This window comes from Lethenteron reissneri, chromosome 22, assembly GCF_015708825.2.
Source record: "Lethenteron reissneri isolate LAM-NWPU_2019-01 chromosome 22, ASM1570882v1, whole genome shotgun sequence".
Lineage (NCBI taxonomy): Eukaryota > Metazoa > Chordata > Hyperoartia > Petromyzontiformes > Petromyzontidae > Lethenteron > Lethenteron reissneri.
In genome coordinates, this window is record NC_083800.1 from 928042 (window position 1) to 955516 (window position 27475).

The 27475-nt window shown below is 58.3% G+C and overlaps 1 protein-coding gene across 3 annotated transcripts in view; it reads right to left on the reverse strand.

Moving 5' to 3' along the window:
- Positions 1–1663: 1663 nt before the first annotated feature.
- LOC133345471 (nucleophosmin-like) overlaps positions 1664–27475 on the reverse strand; it is a 28156-nt gene continuing 2344 nt past the window's right edge. Inside the window, exons 2-12 of one of the 3 annotated variants that reach the window (XM_061556227.1) lie at positions 26428–26516; positions 25301–25420; positions 24309–24402; positions 23897–24021; positions 23234–23298; positions 22799–22877; positions 21258–21626; positions 6340–6477; positions 6079–6153; positions 2568–2695; positions 1664–2537 (exon numbers count right to left, since the gene is read on the reverse strand). In XM_061556227.1, coding sequence (XP_061412211.1) covers positions 2648–2695; positions 6079–6153; positions 6340–6477; positions 21258–21626; positions 22799–22877; positions 23234–23298; positions 23897–24021; positions 24309–24402; positions 25301–25420; positions 26428–26516 — 1202 coding nt within the window. In that variant the 3' untranslated portion in view covers positions 1664–2537; positions 2568–2647. Of the gene's footprint in view, positions 2538–2567; positions 2696–6078; positions 6154–6339; positions 6478–21257; positions 21627–22798; positions 22881–23233; positions 23299–23896; positions 24022–24308; positions 24403–25300; positions 25421–26427; positions 26517–27475 lie in introns of all 3 variants that reach the window. The other 2 variants (XM_061556226.1, XM_061556225.1) reach the window with 2 other exon arrangements.

Here is a 27475-nt window from a genome sequence, read left to right on the forward strand (position 1 = left end):
AAGCTGCTGCGTGCCAATGGCAATCCACTAATGTACTGCACTTCTATGCTTCCGTGTCTTTAAGTCACCCCGGCTTTAACCATCCCCTACTGACCAGCGTGGTGAAGTATGGTCAAATAACTACCGTGACCTCTCCCCGACGTAGGGGAGCCCCTCATCCAGCAGTGGATTGGCAAAACACGGCTGTGCGCGTGCCGGTGTGCAAGTGTGTACACGTGCGTGTGCCGGGTGCCGTGTGCAAATATCGCCAATGGGAAGACAAAGGCGGGTGGTGGTGTTGGCCATCCACCCCCTCGTGTGCCGTGACGGCCTTCATCTGTGCTCGCTAACAGCACTTGCCCCAAAAGTCTGTTTAGGCTGTACGGGGGATCTTTGTCTTTGTGTGCGGGAAGCAGTGGCGCAGCGGTTAGTGCACAGCGCTCCGAGCCCCGGGGAAGCCGATTCCCGCTCACGGCCAAGTGACGAAATATCAGAACCGGTCCAGGTCCTGGGCTTCCTTCAAGTCGACTCAGCCTCAAATGAGGACCCGGTGTGTTTGTGTATACACATCAGCATGGAAGAGACAAAGCCGGCCGGGCGTGGTTATGGCCACCGACACGCTTGGGTGCCGCGTCGGTGGTTAGCACGTGCTGCCCAACGCCACTTGGCCCAACGCTCTGAAGGGCTACACGGGGCGTCTTTGTCTTTGTCCACACTGCAGGCGTTGCTGTTCCCTGCATCACTCGATCGCGAGTCGGGGGTGATTAAAACCGGTTTTTGCGTAACCGGTAACCGCATAAAATGGGTTAATATCGGTTTGCCGCACACGCCGACAGCGCTCAACAATGCGAGGGAGCGACACTTTTTGTTTAAATCGAGAAGCGAAGGGAAGCCACCGCCACACAGCGCGCTCGCGACCCGCAAACCGGAGGGTCGCCCGGTTCGATCCCAGCTCCCATCTCCGGGCGCGGCAGTGGAAACAATGGGGAGGGGGAGGCACATTTCTTAAATCGGTTGCATTCATTCACGACTTAAGATTCTACTGGGATCGTTTACCGGTTTCCTGACGTTTGTTACCAGTTTAACCGGTTCGTGTTGAACCATTCTCGTCGTAACCGAGTGGACACGCACGGAGCCATGCCCAGGAGGCTCCTGGGGGCCCGTGGCCAGATGCCGGGAGGGGGGGGGGGTGGACTCGTGTAAGTCAGCCTGTGGTGGGCAGCCCCCCCCCCCACACCCCATCGCTTTATCCCACCACTCTGGGCAGCCTCAAATCAACGCCCGATTAACGCCGCATCGAGGTGGCAGGGCGAGCGGCAGTCGCCCCCCGCCCTGTTGTGGCAAGCGCCGGTCGCGAGCAGCACGGATGAAGGCCGTCAGCGGCACGTGGCGAGAGAGGGGACACCACGCACAGCCGCAGCCTTCGTCGCTCCCCACTGCCGATGAGGCCGAGTCGGCCCCGGGGAGGCCAAGGGCCGGTTCAGATATTTCGTCACCAACGTCTTTCCGTGAGCGGAAACAGAACTCGGGTGGCCGGGTCGGTAGCGCGGTGCGCTGACCACTGGGCCCACCGCTGCCCACACACGCACACAAACACGGCGGCGTCACGGGGCCGCGGGAAAAGAAAACAAACTGCAGCAGGTTGGATGCAACGCGTGCTAGAGAAATCAGAACGCGCTGGGGATGGTATCCAACACACTTTTATTGTCCACAAGTAACAAAGGCCACGCACCGCGCCAAACTCATTAGGCGCCACAAGCACGAGGTGCACCACAATCAGGGGGCACAGCGGGGACCCTCCAGGAACCTCGAGGGGACCTCCAGGGACCTCGAGGGGACCTCCAGGAACTTGCCAGGGCAGTGGTTCTCAACCTTAGTTTGGCTACTACTGTACCCCCCCACCCGCATCTCTTGCCTGACCCAACATGGTTCTGAGAAATAAAGGTACGAATTAATGAACGTCAATATTTTAACCGCTTGTCCATTTTGTGAGGTATCCTCACAGGCTAACTGAAAGCGAATGAAAGCAACTTTAAGAGACGCTCTGTGCGCGCGACACGATTGGGTCGCGTTGACCCTGCACCTTGCGTACGATCAACGAGTTTAGAAATGTCTGATATATCACTCGAGGTTACCATATGGATTTAACCTTTCTCGTTATTTTATATTGGCAGATACATACACATTATTCACCCATGACTGATGTATGCAACTTCACACATTTATAAATCACCTCGCGTACCCCCGGTTGAGAAACACTGTCCTAGGGCAGGAAGCTCCTCCTTGGGGTCGGCAAAACGATCTCAAGATCACCCCCCCCCCCCCCCAAAGAGACAGCAACCAGGCATCAACTCGGACCGCCTCCCTCCCTCCGCTGTTCTCGCAGCTTCACTTAACGGATCGTTTGGGGCCTCTGCAGACTTCACTTAATGTTGCCGCCCTTCGTGCGTCAGTAAAAAAGTAATAAAACGTGTGATGTTAAAACCGCGCCAAATAAACCTGAACATACACACACAAAACAATGTCATGCCTAACGCCGTCTCCGCGATTAAAAGGGGGGGGGGGGGGGGGATGATGAGCTGGCAGGTGGGGGGACGGCAGGGGACAGGGCCCAGTTGGACGGACTGTGATGAAGCCCCCCCCCCGGGGGTTGGGTGTCGGGAGCTCCTCAAGACTTTGTCTGCGTCAAGCTCCAACTCCACAGCTCCTTCATGACCTGGGCGGGGGGTGGGGGGTGGCACAGGTGAGGCGTGGCAGGGCAATGCTGACGACCACCAATGTGTACGCGCTAGACCAAGCGGTGAGCGCTTTGCGCCGTGAACCCGGTGAGCAGAGTTCGCTTAGCGCTCGTGATCGATTATCGTGACGTATATCTGAACCGGTTCTGGGACCGCCGCCCCAAGGCAAGCCTCAAATGAGCACCCCTGGTGCGGTATATAAATATCGGCAGTGGGAAGACAAAGGCAGCCGGGTGCGGTGCTAGCCACGCACTCCCTCGTGTGCCTCGTCGGACTTCGTAGGCGCCCGCAAAGAGCACTTGCCCCAACGGTCTGTGAGACAGGGGCGAGAGAGAGTGCGTCTGTGCAAGAGGGAATCTGCGAGACACTGGGCTTCTCTGTAATCAAAGTGAAAGAGTCCCTCCCGCCCGCAAACCCCTCGCAGACTTTTGGGGCAAGAGCTGTTTGTGAGCACCTCCGAAGGTCGCAATGGCACACACAAGGGGGAGGGGGGTGGTGGCCATAAGCATGCCCTGCTGCCTTTGTCTCTCCACCGCTGATGTTTGCACACTGCACCAGGTACTACGTTTAGGCCGAGTCGACCTCGTGAAGGCCCCAAGACCGATTCAAATATTCGTCGGCGATGTTGGCCGTGGGTGGGAATTGAACTCCGGTCGCTAGGTTCGTAGCGCAGTGCTACAACTCCACAGGCATGCGCACATCCTTTCATACGCACGCACATGCACAACGATGACACTCATTCATACACACCCTCTAAACACACAACCCTTCACGCACACATTAACACAATGACCCACGTGCAAAGGCATGCGTGCGTACACGGGCACTCACACTCGTGTATCTCCATTCACAAACATCCATTCATGCAGACGCTCTCTCCCACACGCAAACGAACGCGTGCACGCAGACACACCCACAACGCTCGCCCTCTCACGCCCGCTCACACTTTCCCACTCGCACGCTCATACGTGCACAAACACATGCTCTGGCGCGCGCGCACACACACACACACGTGCTCACATAAGCACGCACGCACGCACACACTGTCACATACACGCGCGCGCACAGGATTTCCCATGCTCCTCACAATGGAATCTCCGGGCGGGGATGCGACAGCGACGACACACATGCGGGGGGGGGCGTGTGAGTGAGCCAGTGAGCACGGCTTCGGGAAAGGGCGGACTTGCGCCAGGGGAGGCGACGTCACCGCCCCGCGACGTCACGGGGATGTGACATCACCGCATGTGACATCACAGGGGAGGGGGGGTGACCGCCGCACCACCCTGACCTCCCCCCCCTTACCCTCCACCCCACTGCAGCAAAAAGAAGAATCCTCCTGCTGCAAGCGCTGACAATGCTCGCTGCCTCACAAGCAGACAGTCGCCTCCTGCTGCAAGCGTTGGTCCACTGCTGCACGGTTTAACGGTTACCCACTGCTGCACAGCTCAATTATTGCCCACTTCTGCGCTCAAGATTATAACAATAATAATTCGGCCCTTTATTAAGGAAAGCCTCACGGAGGCTCAAGAGGCTCTGCACGAGGCATCTCCTGCGTGGTGCCCCCCCCCTGCCTGCAGCCCGGGGGGGGGGGGGGGGGGCCACCGCGTCCCCACGCAGGCGCCCCCACCTGGAGCTGCTCGCCAGGTTCAGCGCCCCCCCCGCCCCCTGAGGAGACAGGACGCCGTCTCTGGGCGGCGTGGCCGTGGGCACGAGGGACGCGGCAGGGCCGACGGTCGCGCGCCTCACGGCCATTACGGCCTGGATTCAATCCCCAACTCGGCCGACCCCCGTGCTGCGTGGAGTTTGCGTGTTCTCGCTTTAGACTGCGTGGAGTTTGCGTGTTCTCGCTTTATACTGCGTGGAGTTTGCGTGTTCTCGCTTTATACTGCGTGGAGTTTGCGTGTTCTCACTTTAGACTGCGTGGAGTTTGCGTGTTCTCACTTTAGACTGCGTGGAGTTTGCGTGTTCTCCCCGTGCTGCGTGGAGTTTGCGTGTTCTCGATCTAGACTGCGTGGAGTTTGCATGTTCTCACTTTAGACTGCGTGGAGTTTGCGTGTTCTCCCCGTGCTGCGTGGAGTTTGCGTGTTCTCCCCGTGCTGCGTGGAGTTTGCGTGTTCTCCCCGTGCTGTGTGGAGTTTGCGTGTTCTCCCCCGTACTGCGTGGAGTTTGCATGTTCTCACTTTAGACTGCGTGGAGTTTGTGTGTTCTCCCCGTGCTGCGTGGAGTTTGCGTGTTCTCCCCCGTACTGCGTGGAGTTTGCGTGTTCTCGCTTTATACTGCATGGAGTTTGCGTGTTCTCTCCCGTGGTGCGTAGAGTTTGCGTGTTCTCGCTTTATACTGCGTGGAATTTGCGTGTTCTCGCTTTAGACTGCGTGGAGTTTGCGTGTTCTCCCCGCGCTGCGTGGAGTTTGCGTGTTCTCGTTATAGACTGCGTGGAGTTTGCGTGTTCTCCCCCGTACTGCGTGGAGTGTGCGTGTTCTCCCCCTGTTCTGCGTGGGTTCCCTACAATGGGATCCCCATTTCCCTCCATAGCGAACATAAACCCACACTGCGTAACCGGGATTGGTCAAACCACTTCAATGCTAAAATATTCCCTGATAATCGGTGAATCGGGATCGCAAACAGCAGCGACATCGCCCTCTACTGCAAAAACCTGGCAGGATCCTCCTGAAGGAGAGTCTTGAGACTCGGCAAGGCTCTCCTGGATAAAAGTCACAATAGAAATGAGCGTGGGTTCCATGGAGGGACTGTAGGTGGGCGTGCGTGTAGGGGTGTGCGGTTGTGACCGACTGCATAGGTGGTACTGCCCGTGCTTGTGATGAGAGGCATGCATGTGCAAAGACAGGTGTGTGGAATGTCAGGTGTGTGGCAGGTGTGTGATGATATGTGGGTAAGATAATTTGTGTTGTGTTGTGATCACAGGTGTCTGTGTGCGAGAACGGTTGTGAATGATGACACGTGAGATTACAGGTATACAGCGTATGATAGGTGCATGATAGGTGCATGATAGGTGTATGGGGCCGTGACATAGCCCAGCAGTGGTGCATCAGCCGCTTGCTGCGGAGGTTTGCAGTTGCATGCCGGCAGGCCACCCTGGTTAACACTGGGTGGGGCCTCATTCACGTTGGATGCCACAGTAGGCCGTCGCTTGTCGGCGTCGCGGTCCAGATTTGCAAAATGTTGCCGAAATGGGATCGCACACACGGCAGCAATCATCGCTCCCTGCTGGTACCAGATCAATGCTGAATTACAGGCCACGTGCCGAGAAACGCCTTGTGCTGCACAGGGACAGCTGCCACCGGGGGTGCCTTTCACGTGTGTCGAGATGCGATGCCGCTGAGCGGCAGTGCGGCCCCCTCACCTTGGTGTCCTCCACCTTGAAGGAGCTCTTCAAAAAGTTCCCAAACTTCTCCTCCGTCTTGGGCATGCCCATGTTCTGCACGACACGAAACCACACCGTCAAATCCGGGGACAGGGGAAGACACTTACAGGGGTAGCCCCCCCCCCCCACCACCACCTCTAGCGAGGAGCCCCCTCACCCCCCCGGCCCCCCAACCTCGATCCAGACGCGCCCCCTCCGACCCCGAACTGTGCCGTGGGCGACCCCGGCGCAACCCCTGACCTTTTCTATCTGCTCCTTCAGTTTGGTCTTCACTTCCTCCAGGGAGATGGGGCCTTTAGGGGACTTGGGTGACTTGGGGGTCTTGGGGGTCTTGGAACCCGGCGTGGCTACCGGCTTGGCCTCCCCCTTCTTGGACTCCTGCGCCGCGCACACACAAAGACAAAGAGCTCCCATGTAGCCTCTCTTTAACCACACCACCACCACACTGATTGTAGGCAAGAGTGACTCGAAGGTTCACGTGTGTGTGTGTACGTGTCACACGAGACGTACATAGAGTGCAGGTACAAATTAAGAATTATCTGTATGTCACGTAACGCAAACAAAGATTCCCCATGTAACCAGCACAGGCTGTTGGGGCAAGTACTGTTGGCGAGTGGAACCTATGGGGGCCGGCACGAGGGGGTGGGTGGGTAGCCAGCACTCCGCCCGGCTGCCTTTGTCTCCCCAGTGCAGAAAACAAAACAACGCTCTAGGTACTCATTTAAGTCCGAGTCGAACCTCGGGGGACAGGTCCAGGACCAGTTCAGACATTCGCCATCTATGTTGGCCGTGTGTGGGACTTGAACGAGGATTTGTAGCAGCGGTGCTAGACATCACCACCGGCTATCACCACACAGATGCACGCACGAGACACCACTGCTGCGACGGCTACCAAAGCAGGTAGCTGCTGTCTGCGAAATCGATTCTGGGGGTCGTGGAGGGGTGAGCGATGAATGGAGGAGGAGGGAGGGGAGAGAAAGAGGGGGGTGGAGAGGGGAGGGGCGAGGAGGGCGGAGGGGGGCGGCGGCCGTGTTTACTGCGGTGCGTGGTCATGTGACCCGCGGCACACGTGTGGATGTTTGCGGGGCTCCGTACCACGGAGCGGAATGCAACCCCTTACATTCTTCTATGACCTCAAACAGCTACAATTGGAAATAAGAAAAAAAATGTAAAAGAGAGAAAAAAAATATCTGAAATTCCGCAGTAGAAATTAAAAGCAGGCGAGAGCAGGGTCCGCGCTACTGGAATGAGCGGAACGCAGGCCTGGAAACCCGAGCGGTGCAGCAGCAGCAGCAGCAGTGGCAGCGCCGTCTGATCCATCTCTCCGGTGCAGCCCCCCCCCCGAGCGTACAGGCGCGTGGGCACAGGCGGGCACCACAGACAGTCTCACCGTGGTGTGTGGACTGATTCGATGCTCGCTTGTACAGAGACAAAGCTCCCCCGTATAGCCGTTGGGACAAGTGCTGTTTGCGGGCACTTTGTGAAAGCCGGCATGGTACACAAGGGGGGCAGTTGTGGCCAGCACCATGCCCGGCTGCCTTTGTCTCCCAACGCTGATGTCTACACATCAACACCAGGTACTCATTTAAGGCCGAGTACACCTCGGGGGGAGGGGGGGGGGGCCAGGACCGGTTCAGATATTCGTCACTGTGATTTGCTGTAAGCAGGAATCAAATTCGGGTCACTGGGTTCACAGCGCGTTCACTAACCATTACACACAAAGGTGCACACCACACACAAAAACACCACCACGCTCGCACACACATTCGCAAACACGTGTACTTACACACACACACGACACGTGTACTTACACGCATCCACACAATCACGGACACGGCTTACGACGCACACAAGACAAAGATCCCCCGTGTAGCCTGAAGAGACTGCAGGCACAAGTGCTGTTAGTGAGTACCTATAAAGGCCGTAAAGGCGGACAGGTGGATTGGTGGCCCAACCACCTTTGTCTCCCCATTGGCGATGTTTACACATCGCACCAGGTACTCATTTGAGGCCGAGTCGACCTAGGACAGGCCCAGGACCGGTTCAGATATTTGCTACCGGTGTTGGCCACGAGCAGGAATAGAACTCGGGTCATCGGGTCTGTAGCACAGCGCGCTAACCACTACACACTACCGCTTCCCCTACTACGCACGCACACAATCACAGCTACACACACACAAGCAATTACAGCCACACACACAGCTCCTACACGCAGTTAACCAACACCAATACCGTTATCTCACAAAGGCAGAGGGGCCCAGTCATGTGCACCCCCCCCCACACACCCCCCTGCCCAACCCCATAATCCCTGCACAGAGCCCATCACAGAGCACAGTGCCATCCCAAACCATTACAGCCAAACCAAGCCCACGACCGTAAACCCGTTAAAATATCATCTTCTGCAGTATTACCGGCACATCGCACAACCACCGACGCCGGCGTGGATTTGCGATATTTACCAGGTCTGAGCGCGAATCACCCCGTAGGCACACACGCACCACGCCCCAGAAGAAGTCATTGCGGAAATCCCCATTTCCCCCGGCGCAAAATCCCGCAGACTTCACCTAGAATCCCAATACTTCTCATTGCAGCAGCTGGCTCTACCCAGACTGCCCCCTGCCACAGACAAGCCCTGCAGGAATCACGTGATGCTGCTGCTGCTGCGCCTCCCACGGGCAACACTAATGGCATACAAACAAAACAAACTACAACATTAAAACACACACAACAAGGACGACATACACCCACCACAAACTTAACGCATTGCCAACAACAAAAACAACCGCTGTTTCCCGCCAAGTGGCTGTGACGTCACCACGGCACTTGTGCCAGGCGAGGTGCACTCCGAAGGACACGTGTGGAAGGGCTCACCGACAGGTCACGGGACACACCCAGGTGACCATGGGCTGACGGAGATGACGAGTAGATGCACCACCTGTTCTCCCCACTGTGTTGACTTGCTGTGCTTTAGCCACCCGCCGCCCCGCTCGTTGTTGTGAGCATCGCTCCTCTGCTCTCCGCTGTTTTTGGAGGGCGACTCCCTCCAACCGTTCAGCAGCATCCTTCACTAACCTCCTCCAGAGGTTGATCTTGACACTGCTGGTACCAGTAATCGGTAAGGCCACTCAGCGCCACATCCTCCTGTACCACATCAGCCCGTGTCTTCAATAACCTGTGCCACACCCATTTAGCCCCCTCTATCCAACCAAACAGAAGTTGCTTGGGGCATATTGTGGCTGGGCATGTAGGATACATGACCCCGCAAAAAGTAGCTTCACCTGCCAGAAGAGCTCACTGATGAGCCATCTGTTAGCTTCTCACACAATCCAGTCTGGTTAAACCCAGGATGGCTCGTAGGCAAGCCCTGCGCAAATGTTTCAGTGATGCAGAGGTTACTTTAGAGGGCTCCACGTTTTGGAAGCATCGAGCAGGGAGGGCATGACTGTAGCCAAGACGACCTAGAGCTTTGTATGGAGCAAAAGACCAGGTAGATTCCAAACAGCATTACGCAGCCGATGAAAAGATGCTACTCAACTGATTTGGAGTGAGACTTCCACTGCCAAACCGGAGCTGGTCATAAGCACACAGCCCGGTACGTACACTTAAACACAACTGCCCCATCACTCATGGGGAGTGGAGGGAAGGGAGCATCTGATGACATGAAATACCCAGGCAGGTGCTTTGTTTTTGGGGGGCCAATGGTGAAGCCCCCACCGCTCAGAAGCACACTCCAGATTCAGCAGCAGCTTCTCCAATTCCTTCTCAGCATGAGCAGCAATTACCAGATCATGAACATAAATGTTTGACCAGTAGGGAGCCATCCCTCTACCGCAACCGGGCATCAATCAGCCTCCCGTTGTATCTGTACCAGATGGAAATTCCTCCTGTACAGTCATTAAAAGCCTCTCGAACTATATGTTATTCGTATCTTATAAATGTCAAGCCAATGGTCGGTGGGCAGATGAGCTCCACGGTAGGTCCTGGTGTCAAGAACATGGGCCTGAAATCGCTGTTCCGTCACTTTATAGTCCAGCAGATGTTCTTGCTTTGAACCGGCGTGCACCCGTGATGTTGTGTGGATGTGCCGATGCCAAAACGGCGTGTTGGTGATTACAAGCCAATGGGCTGCACAGACGTTTCGCAGCTTTCTTCCATATGCGCGCAACGCACACACAATACACACAACACACGCACCACACACAACATACACACACACCGCACAAACCACAACACACACCACGCAACACACACACGCAACACACACACACAACCACACACACACAACCACACACAACACAACCACACACAACACACACACACAGCACACGCAACGCACACACACCGCACACACACGCAACACACACAGGGATTGATCTGCTTCTCGGTGGTCAGTTACACGCTCGAGTTGGCTTCTGTCACTGTGGTGGAGGAGCCAGGTGACTTTTGGAAATGAGACTATCCTGGTCTCTAAGAGCTTCCACCTGGTTAGACAAAATCAACTCACTCACTCAACTCATCACCTCGCTCGCACACACCATCTCACCCAACATATCACCCATCAAAAACATCCCCCGTGCAGCCTTAACAGATTGTTGGGGCAAGTGCTGTTAGCGAGCACCTATGAAGGCCGGCACGGCACACGAGGCGGTGGGTGGCCAGCACCACGCCCGGCCGCCTTCGTATCCCCAGTGACGATGTTTACACACCGCACCGGGTACTCATTTGAGGCTGAGTCGACCTAGGGGAGGCCCAGGACCGGTTCAGATAATCATCACCGGTGCTGGCCGTGAGCAGAAATCGAACCCGGGTCACCAGGTTCATAGCGCAGCGCGCTAACTGCTACACCACCACACACACGCTCACTCACCCACACTCATCTTGGCCTCTTAAGTTCTCAGAGTTCGACAAAATCCACTCCTAACCATAACCGCAACTATCAAGACCGCGAGCTGAAAATACTCCAAATAGAAATAAAAACACGTCACGTACAAGCACGCACGAGCAAGCTCCAAAAACACCCCAACACATCACACACGGCATCAATAACAAAGACAAGCGTCAAAAACACGACGTACACACACACACGCACGCAAGCACACAGAAAACATGCACGCTCCAACTCCCACCAGTGGCGGTGAGGCCGGCACAGGGCTTCACATTGCACCTGCAGCACCGACAGAGAACGAACGAAACATCCCCCGTGGAGCCTCTAGCAGACTGTTGGGGAAAGTGCGGCTAGCGAGCAGCACCTCCAGAACCTGGCACGAGGGGGTGGTAGCTAGGACCACGCCGTGGCCGCCTTTGTTTCCCCAATGCTGATGTTTACACCCCACACGAGGTACTCAATTAAGGCTGAGTCGACCTCGGGTCGTCGGGTTTGTTTTTCAGTGTCCTAACCACTACACCACCGCTCCCCACACATACACACACACACACGCACTCAGACTCTCACTTCGCGGGCCAAACACCAAACGACACAGCCCCCACGGTGCGTGTCTGCCAGCACGACCACTTACACTGCCGCCACCACAAGCACGAGCCATCAGAACCACTGTCACATCCGCTACCATTACGGGTGCCACAACAACCGCCTCTCACCAATCAGACCGCCAAGCAACCGCAAGCATCCTCACAGGGCGAACGCTACACAGCCGACTACCGCAACCACTTCACCTACACCACAAGAGCGCACGCGCCGCAACCACTCCATCCACAGCGACACCCGCTCCTGCATTACGGGGGGGGTCCCGCTGACCCCGTACCACCTGTGCCACTTGGGCCCTTCGACAAATTTCTCGAGGTTGGTTGCCGGTCGTGCCACGGTGAGGTGGGAGCTGTCAATCGGTGAGAGGCTTTGGCGTGGGCAACCCCGCTGGTGCTCGCTGTCAGCATCTCCGCCCATTGGCGCTCGGCCTCGGAGAGAACCACTTTTCCACCAACAGCGGCGGTGGTAGTGGCGGCGATGGCAGTGGCGGTAATAATAACAACTAGCGCTCGCCATTTCAAAAAAATAACTCCAAACCGAGAGAGGGGAAAAAAATGTGCAGACACACGCAAGAAAATGTTACCAAATAAAATATAACAATGACGGTGAGAGGGGGGCGGGTGGCGTGGGCCGATGAGGCGGCAGCGGCGGTGGTGGTGGGGGGGGGGCCGTGTTGGGCTGCCCCTAACGGCACAGCAGGTTAAGACGTCCCCTGGGACGGGCGGGAGGGAATGTGGGCAGCTCGCACGGGAAGTGGCCGCTTGCAGGAGGAACGCTAGGAATTACCCGCGCCGGGAGAGGGAGGGAGGGCGGTGGGGAGGGGGTGGGGGGGGGAGGCGGGGAACGGGTCCCGCCTGTCCCACCACCCCTTCGCTCCCACCGCAGGGCGCTGGCTGCCCTGCTCGTGCACATGCGCTGGCAGGCGCGCGCACGCACGCACATACGGACAAGCGGGCACGGACAAACACGCACGCGCACACGGGACAGGCAAACGCCGACACACACGCCGACGCGGATAGACACGCGCAAGCGCGCCATTACACAACGCGCCATCCGCAGCACCTGCTGAACTTGAGCAGCTGCACAAGGGAACAAAACCAAACAAAAATACGTGTCGTCGCCGCCCACTCGCCCGCTCTGCTCCCCCACCCTACACCGACCCCCCGCCCCACCACACACATCACCCGCTGCCCCATCACGCCACCACATCTGCAGGCCGAGCAGAGAAGAGCGCCACGCACGCACTGCAGGTGCAGGGGGGGGGGGGCATGGGGGAGGCCTCCCCCCCACCCCTCCTCCAAAAGAGGGGGACAACGAACCGTGGCAGAATGAGACAACGGTGGAGTTGGCAAAGCGTGCGGTTTGCAAACACGCACGCACACGCCCAACGCTGCACCACTCAAGCAGCGACACACAGCTGGGACCCACCCAGCCAGACGTCTGCTGCTGTTGCTGCGTGCACACACGCAGACAAGCGCACACGCATGCGCGCGTGCACGCACCGGGACCCACCCTCCCACCCAGACACCACCACCGGCACGCGCAGATGTGCCGGAGCGCCGCGGCGGCTGGGGGGTTGTGGGCGGGTGCGCACCCCTGCTCGCTCGCGCGGCGCGTCAATGGGACGTGTCAGGTACGCCAAACATTTCCCACAGAGCCCGCTCCATTCCTCGCGTTCCTCGTCAAACTCAGACATTAGTCACACGCGCACAAATGCACGCGCACACGTGTGCGAGCATCGCGATGGTGCCCGTGCGTGCGTGTGCCAGGCCAAGATGCGCTCGACCGCTCCTCCGCACGATCGGACTTCAAAGGGACCGCACGAAACAGACCACGCCGCCCCCCCCCCCCCCCATCCGCCCAGCCCTCGTCCTGCCGGGGTTAAGGTTAGATTCCCGATTAGGCCGAATGCTGTTAAGAATTATGGTGAGGACTGGAGTTAACATTATGGTTTGAGATAAAAACTCTGGCGAGGGTGATCACGGGTGAGTGCGTTTGGGTTAAGGTGAGAGTCAAGGTGAGAGTCAAGGTAAGAGTCGGGGGAGAGTTGAGACATGGTTATGGTTAAAAATAGAGCTCTGGTTCAGGGCAGGTGGTCGTGCCCAGTTTGTGGCCGGGACGTGCGCTTGGCAGAGCAGCGCACAACGCGGTGCGGCTGGCCTGGAAATTACATTGCAGGGCGACTCGTGGGAGCGGCATACACGCGCACGGACACGCATACATACACACACGTTAGCACGCACACTACCACGCACGCACACACACTAGCACGCACACGTGTGCGAGCAGTGAAAACAACTTGGGGCTACATTTAAACTCCAGTTGGTCGGTGCGTGGCCAGCGCCCCGGGTCACGGTGAGAGCGGTGGCGGTGGGGGGGGTTGCCGGAGCGGGAAGTCCAGAACACGTCGTCGTTTGATGAAGAATTTGCCGCTAATTACGAGGAGGGCTCTTGAGCTGGCGCGTGGCGGCCGTGCTGCCATGTGGCCGCCGCTCCTCTCGCCCTGCGCCGGATGCTGCCCTGCGGATTTTTTTTTTTAAACACGGTCCAACATTTTGGGGCGTTTCTCCGCCGCTGTTTTTATATTTTATTTCTTTATTGTAACTATTATTATTATTATCCACATACCGAGCAGCGAAAGCAGCAGCCGCAGCGGCAGGGACGAGGAGTGCCGCGATGTTTTCATCACCGGCGGGTTTCTGCCCGCGGGGGTCACCGCGCGTCGTGCGGGGAGCGCCCCCGGTCTCACGTGGTGGGGGGGGTGGGGGGGGGGTGCGGGCCGGGACGACCCGCTCCCAGCCCCCTCCCCCACCCCCGCGGCGAACCCGAGGAGCGCACGGCGGGCGTGCCTACGGGGGCCGTGGCAGTGCCGAGGGCGGCAGCGGAGGCCGCTGCGACTGCGGTGGCTGCGGTGATGATTGTAATGGCGGTGGTAGTGGCGGCGGCGATGGTAGTTGCGCTGCCAGTGGTGGCGGAGATCGCATTGGCGGCGGCGGTGGCCGTGGTTGTGTTGGTGGAGCTGGTAGCGGCAGCGGCTGTCGGCGGCGGCCACGCGAGGGAGAGGCTCACCGGGATTCCCGGGAGCCGCCGACGGGCACGCGCCGACTGCCGGGAGGCGGCCAGGTCACACGGGGTCACGGCCGCCCACGTGCCCCCGCGCCTCTCCTCTCGGGCCGACACGGACTCAACGACCTGATTTTAATTAATCTGTATTTACCCAAGCCGCCTTATTCATCGGAGGGGGGGGGGGGGTTGCGTGAAATGAAAATATACGGCGCGCCGCCCGCCCGGACGCTCAGCGGCGGCCGTGAAACGAATCCTCGGTGCAGCTGAGAATTATTTTGAAAACCCCCAGGATTTTTCTTCTCAATTCACCGCGCGCGGTTTCTCTCCCTGACCCCCCCCCCATCCACCCCACCCCTCCCCCGTGCTGGGCTCACCCCTCGGCAAGACGGGAAACCCCAACTTGACCAACTGAAACATAAACCACAGTTTAATCCCAGCCCCCCCCCATTGCAACCCAGCCCCGGTGGTTTATAACGAACCCGCCTACACTTTACGCTAAAACTAATTCTCCACCAAGACGGGCTTTAAAATAAACCTCACTCTTACTCGAGCCTAACTTTCAACTAATTACCGTTTGACAGCCACCGCCTCCGTGGCGCTAATTCCCACTCCTGTGAACTCCGCGGACTCCTGCGCTCACCCCCATCCTGGAACATCCGCTCAGCACTCCTTCACAGCCACCTCACCACCACCCCAACCTCACAGCCTCCTCACCACCACCAACCTCCTCACCACCCCCAACCTCAGTCTCCTCACCACCCCCCCCCCCACAGCCTCCTCACCACCCCCAACCTCCTCACCACCACCAACCTCAGCCTCCTCACCACCCCCCCCCCCCACAGCCTCCTCACCACCCCCAACCTCCTCACCACCCCCAACCTCAATCTCCTCACCACCCCGCCTCCCCACAGCCTCCTCACCACTCCCAACCTCACAGCCTCCTCACCACCCCCAACCTCCTCACCACCCCCAACCTCAATCTCCTCACCACCCCCAACCTCAATCTCCTCACCACCCCACCCCCCCCAGCCTCCTCACCACTCCCAACCTCACAGCCTCCTCACCACCCCCAACCTCACAGTTTCCTCGTCACAGCCAAGCCAGACACTTTGTAACACGGCGCACTTTGGACCCTGTCCAGCTTCAGTGACCTTCAACTTTGACCCCAGCGACGGTTTAAACTCGGCCCTGGCGCTCAACCCAGACGCCCGTCACCACCAGTGCGGGCACACCAGGCCTCCTACTCATCATCACCACCGGCGGGGAGACACCATGCCTACTACTCCATCGTCACCACCACCACTAGCGGCACGCGTGTCCGCGGTGCGGGGGGGGGGGTCGGTGATCAGGCCCGGCACGTGGCGGACACGGGTAAGCCGGCGGCCGCCCCTCACACACCCCCCTCCCCCTCACCCCCCGACCTACCGCCGCTCGAGAGAAAACAAAACAGCAGCGAATAAAAACCAGAGATGATTTACGAAGGCCGAGTGTTTACGCCGGCCGATGACACAACGCAGGGCTGGCAGGGACAGACGGAGGGAGGGAGCGCAGAGAAAAAAGGAGAACGTTTGGACGGCTCGGCCATTATGAACGAGGCGATCCCGGCGAATAAACGTAAATATTTGCGGTGCTGTCGCAGGAGCGGCGGGCTCAAGCGCTCAGCGCAAGTGGCTCGTGTCAAACGGTGAAAAACAAACGCAGGGCGGCCGTGACCTCCGTGGGGGGCCCGCAGTGGACAGACAGCCCCCTCTCCCATTGGCCATGCCCCCAACTACTGCAACCCATCTGTCGCAAAACCCCACCGCCCCCCCCCCCCCCTTTTCCAGGCCAGAACGACACTCGCATCATCATCAGAGGCTACGGTCACAACACACCGCGGGATGAAGGCCTCCCGCCAATGCAGCCACCGCAGTCGCCACCTCTCATGGTCCTTGCGGTGCAACGACCCATCCGGCGCCTGCGCATGAACCGAGCTCATCGCTCCGTCGCGTCACCGTCACCACGCTCGCAGACTAATCGTCGCCAACACCCGCCGCAGGTCAACCGCTCGCTCCGCGGGTTCCCCGATATCCTGGGGTTTCTGGCGACTCACCGCGCGGTGCACCAGCCCGCCATTTCCAATCCTTGTTCCAATACAACTGGGTGGGTGCACGCTGGCCAGGTGACAGGGCACCGTATAAATTAACACGGAGGGGCTTGTTGTGTTAGTGTCCCATGTGATGTGCGGAACACTAATTCGAGCTAATCGTGGGTGTATGCGTCACAAAAAAAAAGATTCCCCCGTATAGCCTCTAGCGGAGTGCTGGGGCAAGTGCTGTTAGTGAGAACATACGAAGGCCGGCACGGGGCACGAGAGGGTGTGGCCAGGACCAAGCAAAGCCGCCTTTGTTTTCCAAATGTTAACACACGGCCGTGGGTCCTCATTGAAGGCCGAATACACTTAGGAGAGGTTCAGATATTCGCTACTAATCGATGCGTGGGCCGTGAGCGGGAATCGAACTCGGGAGGTGTGACGGTGCGCACCCACGGGGGGCAAGGTTTTCTTATCTTAATTGAAATCTATAAGGTTCAGCAATCAGGCACGTGCAGCAGCGTGCGGCGATTTAATCAGTATCTGACCGGACAACCGGTGGTGCACGCGGAGAGAGGCTGAACCATCGGGCTGGCTGTGTGAAAGCCGAGCTTCACTCGGCCGCATAAATTTGGCCAAAGGTGGAAGAGGCATTGTGTCGTCGTACGCGGCCAGGGTGGAGCTGCACGCGGCTTCTACCGCACCGATAAAGAGTAAAGCATTCGGGGTGACCGATGGTCCAACGCTCGCCCATTCACTCCGGTCAGTCGCCCGCTCGTCACTCTTCTATTGCTACCAATTCCTGTGAACTTCACTCGTTGATTCCTGCACCCGCACTCAGGTCGACCAGACAGTGCTGTTTCATCTCATCCACCTCACTGCAGATCACAACAACCCACCCACTCACCACACTGCAGGTCACCTGACGGTGTTTAACCACCACCACACTGCAGATCACAACAACCCACCCACTCACCACACTGCAGGTCACCTCACTGTGTTTAACCACCACCACCACACTGCAGATCACAACAACCCACCCACTCACCACACTGCAGGTCACCTCACGTGTTTAACCACCACAACCACCACACTGCAGATCACAACAACCCACCCACTCACCACACTGCAGGTCACCTCACTGTGTTTAACCATCACCACCACCACACTGCAGGTCACCTCACTGTGTTTAACCATCACCACCTCCTAACTGCAGGTCACCTCACTGTGTTTAACCATCACCACCTCCACACTGCAGGTCACCTCGCTGTGTTTAACCATCACCACCTCCACACTGCAGGTCACCTCGCTGTGTTTAACCATCCCCACCTCCACACTGCAGGTCACCTCACTGTGCTTAACCATCACCACCTCCACACTGCAGGTCACCTCGCTGTGTTTAACCATCACCACCTCCACACTGCAGGTCACCTCACTGTGTTTAACCATCACCACCTCCACACTGCAGGTCACCTCGCTGTGTTTAACCATCACCACCTCCACACTGCAGGTCACCTCACTGTGTTTAACCATCACCACCTCCACACTGCAGGTCACCTCGCTGTGTTTAACCATCACCACCACCTCCACACTGCAGGTCACCTCGCTGTGTTTAAGCACCACCACCTCCACTCTGCAGGTCACCTCGCTGTGTTTAAGCACCACCACCTCCACTCTGCAGGTCACCTCGCTGTGTTTAACCATCACCACCTCCACACTGCAGGTCACCTCGCTGTGTTTAAGCACCACCACCTCCACACTGCAGGTCACCTCGCTGTGTTTAACCATCACCACCTCCACACTGCAGGTCACCTCGCTGTGTTTAACCATCACCACCACCTCCACACTGCAGGTCACCTCGCTGTGTTTAACCATCACCACCACCTCCACACTGCAGGTCACCTCGCTGTGTTTAAGCACCACCACCTCCACTCTGCAGGTCACCTCGCTGTGTTTAACCATCACCACCACCTCCACTCTGCAGGTCACCTCGCTGTGTTTAAGCATCACCACCACCACTCTGCAGGTCACCTCGCTGTGTTTAACCATCACCACCACCTCCACTCTGCAGGTCACGTCGCATTCTCCTCCTGCTTCTTCACTCGCACCTCTCCACTGGAATTCCCTCTCCCGTCGTCATCGTCTCTCTCCCCCCACCTCCGAGCTCTTGCAACAACCTCGCTCAATTGAAGAGATGCGTGACACGTCTGCCTGGTACATCTGCCACGGTGCCGTTTGTCGCTGCCCGTTTGACGTTCGGGGCCCTGGGCTCAGCGACTGCGCAAAATAAATGAATTAATAAATAATTAAACATTACATAATGACCGCAGCTGCAACGATCGCTGCGGGCGGCGCGTGCGTGCGGGCAGGCGAGGAAACCGTCCGCGACCGAAGCCCAGAGAGCAGGACGAATCGTAGCGGCAGTGTCCAAAACTTAACCGCCATGTGTTTAAAATAAACAAAAGGAGTAAAGAATCACGGCCGGATGGATGGGGCTCGCTGTTGATGGTTGTTAATTGTAAAGCGCCGCTGTTTGCATGCGAGGATGTTGGCTAATTTTGTCACGAAAATGTTCAAACGACAGTGAACACAAACACCGCCCCATGGGTCCCACAACAGCGACGCTACCCACCCCAAACACGAACCACCCCGCTCATCTCAACAACAACAACAACACCACCACCACCACACGCCCACCACCCATACGTGAACACCACACCAATCCTTACCGCACACACCCACCACGCCGACCCCCACCCCACCACCCTGACCCCTACCCCACCACCCTGACCCCTACCCCACCACCCTGACCCCCACCCCACCACCCTGACCCCCACCCCACCACGCCGACCCCCACCCCACCACGCCGACCCCAACCTCACCACGCCGACCCCCACCCCACCACGCCGACCCCAACCTCACCACGCCGACCCCCACCCCACCACGCCGACCCCCACCCCACCACCCTGACCCCCACCCCACACACCGACCCCCACCCCACCACCCTGACCCCCACCCCACCACCCTGACCCCTACCCCACCACCCTGACCCCTACCCCACACACCGACCCCCACCCCACACACCGACCCCCACCCCCCTGACCCCCACCCCACCACCCTGACCCCCACCCCACCACCGTGACCCCCACCCCACCACCCTGACCCCTACCCCACACACCAACCCCTACCCCACCACCATGACCCCCACCCCACCACCCTGACCCCCACCCCACCACCCTGACCCCCACCCCACCACCCTGACCCCCACCCCACCACCCTGACCCCCACCCCACCACCCTGACCCCCACCCCACCACCCTGACCCCTACCCCACACACCGACCCCCACCCCACACACCGACCCCCACCCCCCTGACCCCCACCCCCACCACCCTGACCCCCACCCCACCACCCTGACCCCCACCCCACCACCCTGACCCCTACCCCACACACCAACCCCTACCCCACCACCATGACCCCCACCCCACCACCCTGACCCCCACCCCACCACCCTGACCCCCACCCCACCACCCTGACCCCCACCCCACCACCCTGACCCCCACCCCACCACCCTGACCCCTACCCCACACACCAACCCCTACCCCACCACCATGACCCCACCCCACCACCCTGACCCCCACCCCACCACCCTGACCCCCACCCCACCACCCTGACCCCCACCCCACCACCCTGACCCCTACCCCACCACCCTGACCCCTACCCCACCACCCTGACCCCTACCCCACACACCGATCCCCACCCCACCACCCTGACCCCCACCCCACCACGCCGACCCCCACCCCACCACGCCGACCCCCACCCCACCACGCCGACCCCCACCCCACCACCCTGACCCCCACCCCACCACCCTGACCCCTACCCCACACACCGACCCCCACCCCACCACCCTGACCCCCACCCCACCACCCTGACCCCCACCCCACCACCTGACCCCCACCCCACCACCCTGACCCCTACCCCACACACCGACCACTACCACACCACCCTGCCCCTACCCCACCACCCTGACCCCTACCCCACACACCGACCCCTACCCCACCACCCTGACCCCTACCCCACCACCCTGACACCCACCCCACACACCCACCCCCACCCCACACTTCCCATCGCTGCGCCTTCACGGCGGCCGCCACCCTCGAACGCCTCGCTCGCTCCCCGGGGCTGCCCCTCGCTCCCCCGGCTGCCCCGCACTGCCCCCTCGGCGGTGAAAGCGACGCCTCAGGTCGCTTGTAACGTCCAGCGCGCCGCGGAGGCACAAACAAGCCGAGGCTGCGGTCTCATTAATCAGCCGTCCAATCCAAACTGTTTACGTTTCTGTGGCCGCCTCGTTACGCCGGAGAGCCAGCGGCCCCCCCCCCCACCCCACTCCACAGCCCCCCCTTTTCCTAGCGACCCCTGGGCATCCCCCTCTCCCCCCCGGCCAAGTGCCGCTTGGCAACGCCACACTCACCGCCGCCATGACCCACCCGACTACCCACACGTCGCGCGGTACCCGACTACCCACACGTCACACTCACCGCGCCGCTCTTCGGTGTCTTGAGCCCTGACGCCGCTTTGCCTTCCTTCGAGGACGCCTGCTCCGTCTGGACAGGAGTTTTCGCTGCCTTGGCTGGGGTCTTCTCTGCCTTAGCCGGTGTCTTGTCCACCTTTGCCGGTGCCTTCACCACCTTTGCCGGTGTCTTGTCCACCTTAGCCGGTGTCTTGTCCACCTTTGCCGGTGTCTTGTCCACCTTTGCCGCTGTCTTGTCCACCTTTGCCGGTGGCTTTACCACCTTCGCCGGAGTCTTGTCTGCCTTGACTGGCGTCTTAGCCAGTGCTGGCTCTGGCTTTTTGTTGGGGGTGCCGTTCACTTTGGGGCCAGGCGCGGCCTTGCCCAGGGTAGGCGCCTTGTCACAAACGCACACACGCACGCAGACACACAAACGGCCACTGTTAACAATCGCTGGGAACACCACAGTGCCACAGAGAAGGGCCCTGGCCCTCACTGCCCCGACTACCCCCGTGGCTTGTCGTGGTTGTGGTGGTCGTTGCGCCATCCCGGGCTGTGCTGCAGCATTGCTCTCTCTCCAGCATCTCCTTGCCCTGACCCCAGCCCACCCAGACCTCCCTTCTCCCATAGTTCCCATCTTTCATTTTAGTCTCGAGATGGATCGCATCTCAAGACGTTACACAAATTCCAATTCCTGCCGCTGTTGTTGTTGCTGCTGCCGCTGCAGCACCCGATACACGCCGGGGGAGGGGAGTGGAGGGGGCACCGGCTGGGCTGGCACGGGCCCCACCGCACCAGGTGGTGGCAGCACTGCCAAGCTCCGCCACCCACAGCTCCCTGGTGCACACGTGCACCAGTGCGTGTGGGGTGGTCCCACACGCAATCGCGTCCTTCCACCCTCGCAGAACGGATCTCATCACCCCGTGCCGATTAGGCCGCCCGCTAATTAAAACTCACTACGCTTCTAACCGTACGCCCGCCGCCACCGCGGCCGGCGTTGCGTTTATCTCGCGGCTTCCCACGGTTTAGGGGGCGGCGAGGTGGCAGACTGGTGGTGGGCAGGTGCACGGCCACCTGCAGCCTCCACCACTCCCTACCCCCGGGACCTTGGGCCCGACGGATCGCGCGCGTGCACCCGCGGTGGGAGACACGCAGCGCTCTCCCAGACGCGGCGATAACGCACAAGCGAACCGCAGCAGCCCTTTCATGTTCCACCACTGCCCTTGAACCAAGGAGTTGTTGTTGGTTTCTTTGCGCTCGTTTACCCAGAAAGCCTCACTGGGTCCCACGACGCGGAATCTTTAGCGGCCACTGGAGAAGCCGACGGTGCGTAGTATTTTCACGGTTATTGCACTCGCAGTATCAATCGGGGCAGGCCGCTGGATTTGAACCGTGAATCTATGCAGCAAGTGCCGATCGCGCGACATTGAGGCCGCAAGCGGAGGCCACAAGCGGAGGCCGTGGGGCCCGTGTCGTCTCCACCGTGGCCTGCGCCCCACAGCTCCTCTCTCTCCACGGGCCTCCGATACCCGGAATGCACGGCAAGGAACGGGGGGAGCCTCCACTCACCTTCACGAGGACCTTCTGCTTGGGCACCTCCTCCTCATCTTCATCATCGTCGTCATCGTCATCATCGTCGTCGTCGTAGCTGCTTAAGGAACAGACGGTGTTACTCGGGCGCGCGTTCAACCGCGCGGCATGACACCACGTGAACACACGGGGGGGGGGGCTGGGGTCCGCTCAGTTCACACAATGCACGTGCCACGAACCGATTCTTGGATTAAATTACTTTCATCTCAAGTCTGTAATGAGTGGAACGGCCTCTAGTGGCTAATGGTCTCATGAACCCATGACACAAACTGCGATCACTATTTATTTGTGCGCATGTCACTGGATTAGTGTACCGGGCACACGGGGACAAGAGGAGAGAGGAGCAGGGGGAGAGAGACAAGAGAACACAGGGAGAGGGGGCATGGGGAAACAGGGAGCACAACCCCCAATCACCTGTCGTCATCGTCGTCATCATCATCTTCATCATCTTCATCATCTTCATCCAGCTTGGTTTTTTTCTGGTTTGGGGAGAGGGTGTGGTGAGAGAGATTGAGAGTTAGGGAGGGAGAGAGAGGGAGAGATTGGCACCAGTCGGCCAAAGACGACCCCATGGTGCACACCCAGCCTGTCATAAAATGTAATCTTTATATATTTGTCGTCCATTTTGTTTCCAAAATGTATTATATAACGCATTAAAAAGTAGCTCAAAACGAATTGAAGACCATGAGTTCGTCATTAATTACTGAAAACTGCACATTTATTAAAGATCTTAAGAGTGGTGCGTGATGCACGATGACCACGCACATCACTCACGCTCCCCTGCACGTATGTTCTCTCACAGAGACAACGGAAGTTGCCAGGCCGCTGAAGTTTACACACCGCAGGAGATAGTCGACCACGGGGAGGCCCAGATAATGGTCACCGATGCTAGCTGTGGTGAGCAGGAATTGAACTCCGTCGCCAGGTTCGTAGTGCAGCGCGCTAACGGCAACGCCACCGCTGCCCACCACACAACAAACACTCTGACGCACGCCCTCGCTCACGTGCGTGACCCGTCGCCGCAATCTCTGCGCAAACGTCGTGCCTCCTCCTCCTCGCTTGCACCTCTCCTCTCACCTTGGCAATCTGCGGCACCTTGAAGGGCGCAGGCCGCTTTTTGGGCGCTGGCACGAGCTTCGGCGGCTCCTCCTCGTCATCATCGTCATCGTCGTCGTCGTCGTCGTGGAAATCGTTGCAGGGATCTGCCCACAGACACACAGACGGCTCGAGACATGCCAACAATCGCAACACCGGGTAGCAAGTGTGAGCGGGTGTGCGAGTGTGTGAGCGTACGAGTGAGTGGGTGACAGTGTGAGCGTGCGAGTGAGTGGGTGACAGTGTGAGTGAGTGTGCGAGTGGGTAACTGAGTATGAGTGTGTGAGCGTGCGAGTGAGTGGGTGACAGTGTGAGCGAGTGTGAGAGCGTGCGAGTGAGTGGGTGACAGTGTGAGCGGGTGTGCGAGTGTGTGTGAGCGTGCGAGCGTCATTACAGGCGACATGCTGCCCCGAGATGTAGACTGGGCCTGAGCCGCACTTGAGCGTCAGCACCACGGGAGCCGCCAGGTCAAACCCCGAGAGCGAGAGCTGCACCGACACACAAAGATCGCCCACGTAGCTTTTAACAGCCTGTCAGGGCAAATGCTGATGGCGTGCGCCTATGAAGGCTGGCAAGGTGCACCGATGAGGGGTTGGGACAAGCAGGCAACACCATGTCTGGCCGCCTTTGTCTTCCCAGTGCTGTTGTCCACATAGCACTCAGACTCACCTGAGGCCAAGTCAGGACCAACATCAGTTCAAACATTTGCCACAGTTATTGGTCATGAGTGGGAATCGAACTCGGGTCACAAGGTTTGTAGGTAAGTGTGCTAACCACTGCCCCACCGCTCCTAATCTGTGCGGTGACTCTACCACGCGGTCACTCAGGGCACAAAAGAGCAAACCCCAAGGGATAGTTTCTCACTCGGTATATTCTGGCGCACTTAAACAGTTGCCACAGCTGTGTCGAAAGGTATTCTGGATGTGGTTTGGTCGAGTGTGGAAATATTTTTTGGGTCGCTGACACGGAGAGACAGACGCGGTTTAAATTAAAGCACTGCTATGCTATTTTTAAAACTATTTTAACTCTTTTATTTTACCAGGTAAGACCCACTGCGCCATGTAGCTCTTTTTCAGAAGCAACCCGGCCACAAACGATAGTGCAACAAAGTGGCTTTTTACGTGAAAATGTAGAGCAGCAGCGAAAATACTCTAAAAGCATGTTTCTAAATGCGGATGGAAAAACCGGAGGACCCGGAGAAAAATCCAAGTGACTACGGAGAGAGAGACACGCAAATTCCAAATGTACAACAGGCGTCAGGGTCAGGATTGAACTCAGGACCTCCCGGATACCAGGCGCGGTAAGTTAACATCACGCCACCGTGGCGCCGCTCTTTTGAAAGTCAGTGTGCGCGTGCACGACTACCGCGAGGGCACCAGGTCTCACCGAGGGCAGGACGGACGGCTTGAGAGTGGCGATGGGGATGGTGACCGGCTTGCCGCCCTTGCCCAGGGTGGTCACCTCCAACACGTGGAAACGGTCCTCCGCCTCGGGCGCCACACACACCTGGGGGGCACGCACGCGGTCACGGGGGGGGGGGGCGAGGGGGGGGGGGATACACACCTCGTCACTCGCTCATCCAGACACTTCGTCACTCGCCCCATCACTCACCAACGCCCCAGCCCGCCCCCCTAACCGTGATTGAATGTCCACACGATGGAGGCATGGGGCTGTCTATGGGGGGTCTGGCTGGATGGCACTGGGCCGCCACGCGTCCACGAATGTCTCGTGGGGTCACAGCGCCACCTGCGGGAGCGCACGTCCACTGCGGCGCTAGAAGCGGATCCCCTCGCCAACGACGGGGCCACCACTTCCACCTCGGCCTCGCTGGCACCGCTCGCCAGAAGCTGCCATCTCGTATGCCGTCGGGACAATAAATAATAATAATGCACTGCCCGCTTACATGGTTTGCCGACTGCGTTTCAGATATTCGCCAACCAGACACGAATTACTGGCTCTTCCCGAACATCAACCAACTAGCCCTCCAGCTACGACCGCTGGCCCATCCCCAAGCCAAACAAGCTCAACAGCCCTGAGTGCGAACTCCATCTATAGTCAACCAGCCACATACGGTATCCCTCGCCTCATCGACCCTCGGCAGAGCCCTAACGAGCATGCCAACTAGCCACTGGTAACCAGCCACTCCCACCACCTGCCCTACCCCACGATGCTCCTGCTTACAGGCCCAAGTGGAAATTCCACATTCATATGACGGGGATAAGTTTATTGGCAGAAGAACCACTGTTGACAAAGTGCTACTCATTGTATCAACTCCCGAGGGACGATGGGCCTAATCAAACCCCCAACCAGGATTTGAACTCGCGACCTTCCGATTGCAAGCCACTCGCTCTCCCGCTGGGCCACCTGGGGGGCATACTCCGTGCTCCGCCAGGCCCCACGTTTTTTAATATTTTTTGTACGAAATTTCAGATTTAGGGTTTCGTTTAACTCGGCGCCAGCTCCTCGGAGCGACGGTTGGAGGTAGCCGCGAGGTGGACGGGCTGCAGCCTCACCGAACTCAGCATCAGGTGCATTTCCGCGTGATCGTCATCGTCCTCCGGGTTGAACTTGTACACTTTCTTGGCAGCGTTGAGCTCGCAGCCTGAGCCCAGAGATGGGCGGTGGCGCACGCGGAGGACAGGCAAAGAGAGGGGCACGGTTAGGACCAAACACGGAGCCAAGGCAAAGTGCATTCCTAGCTGTCAACCCGCCACCGCTCTCTTCCATCATCCCTTCTAGCCACTACGCGTCCTGCACAAACCCACTCGCGTCTCCCTTAAAGAGTAGCGCATGATCCATGCGCTACTCTTTCTCTCTGTCATTGTAATTCCCAGCACGCATCTCTCCGTGCAACAAGTCAAAGTGACGGGAACCGAGTTGTCGTTGCGCATCTACCGTTTACAGCGCTGCAGACCCCGTGGTAGAAATTCCACATTCCTATGGCAGGGGGGAGTCTATCCAAAGACAACCACTGTTGACTTATCCAGAAAGTGGTACTATTTTATCAACCCCGGAGAGATAATTAACGAAAGCATTTAAATCAATACAATCAAATGCAACAGCAGTTTGCTACAGTAACAAAAAACATCGTAATCCGACTACTGCAGAAATTGAATACAGGTATTAAATCATTAAGTCAACAGGTATTAAACATGTTCCATTATCATACACGCATACATATGCCACGTTTGACAAGTTATAAAATACACCGCTGTTTCACAGATGTTCATTCTGGCAAGATCGTGTGTGCGATCGATTGCCATGGCGTGCGTAGTCCGCGTGCAGATGACTGTAGCATACGCTGTTTGTTGGAGTGTTTGATTAAAGGTTTGCTTTTCGGCAATATATTTATGAATGTATTTAATACATTAATTAGGATGTGTTAAATACCATTATTCAACATACGAGCAGCACACACGGCCTTTAAACGTGACCGATAGAATGAATAAAGGCACGGAAATCGACAGATTTTTAATGATACCACCACGCGTGGTCCATGCTCGAACACAAGGTTGGATATTTTTAATACAAATGTTGAAGTCGTTAAAGTGCCTCCTGGCA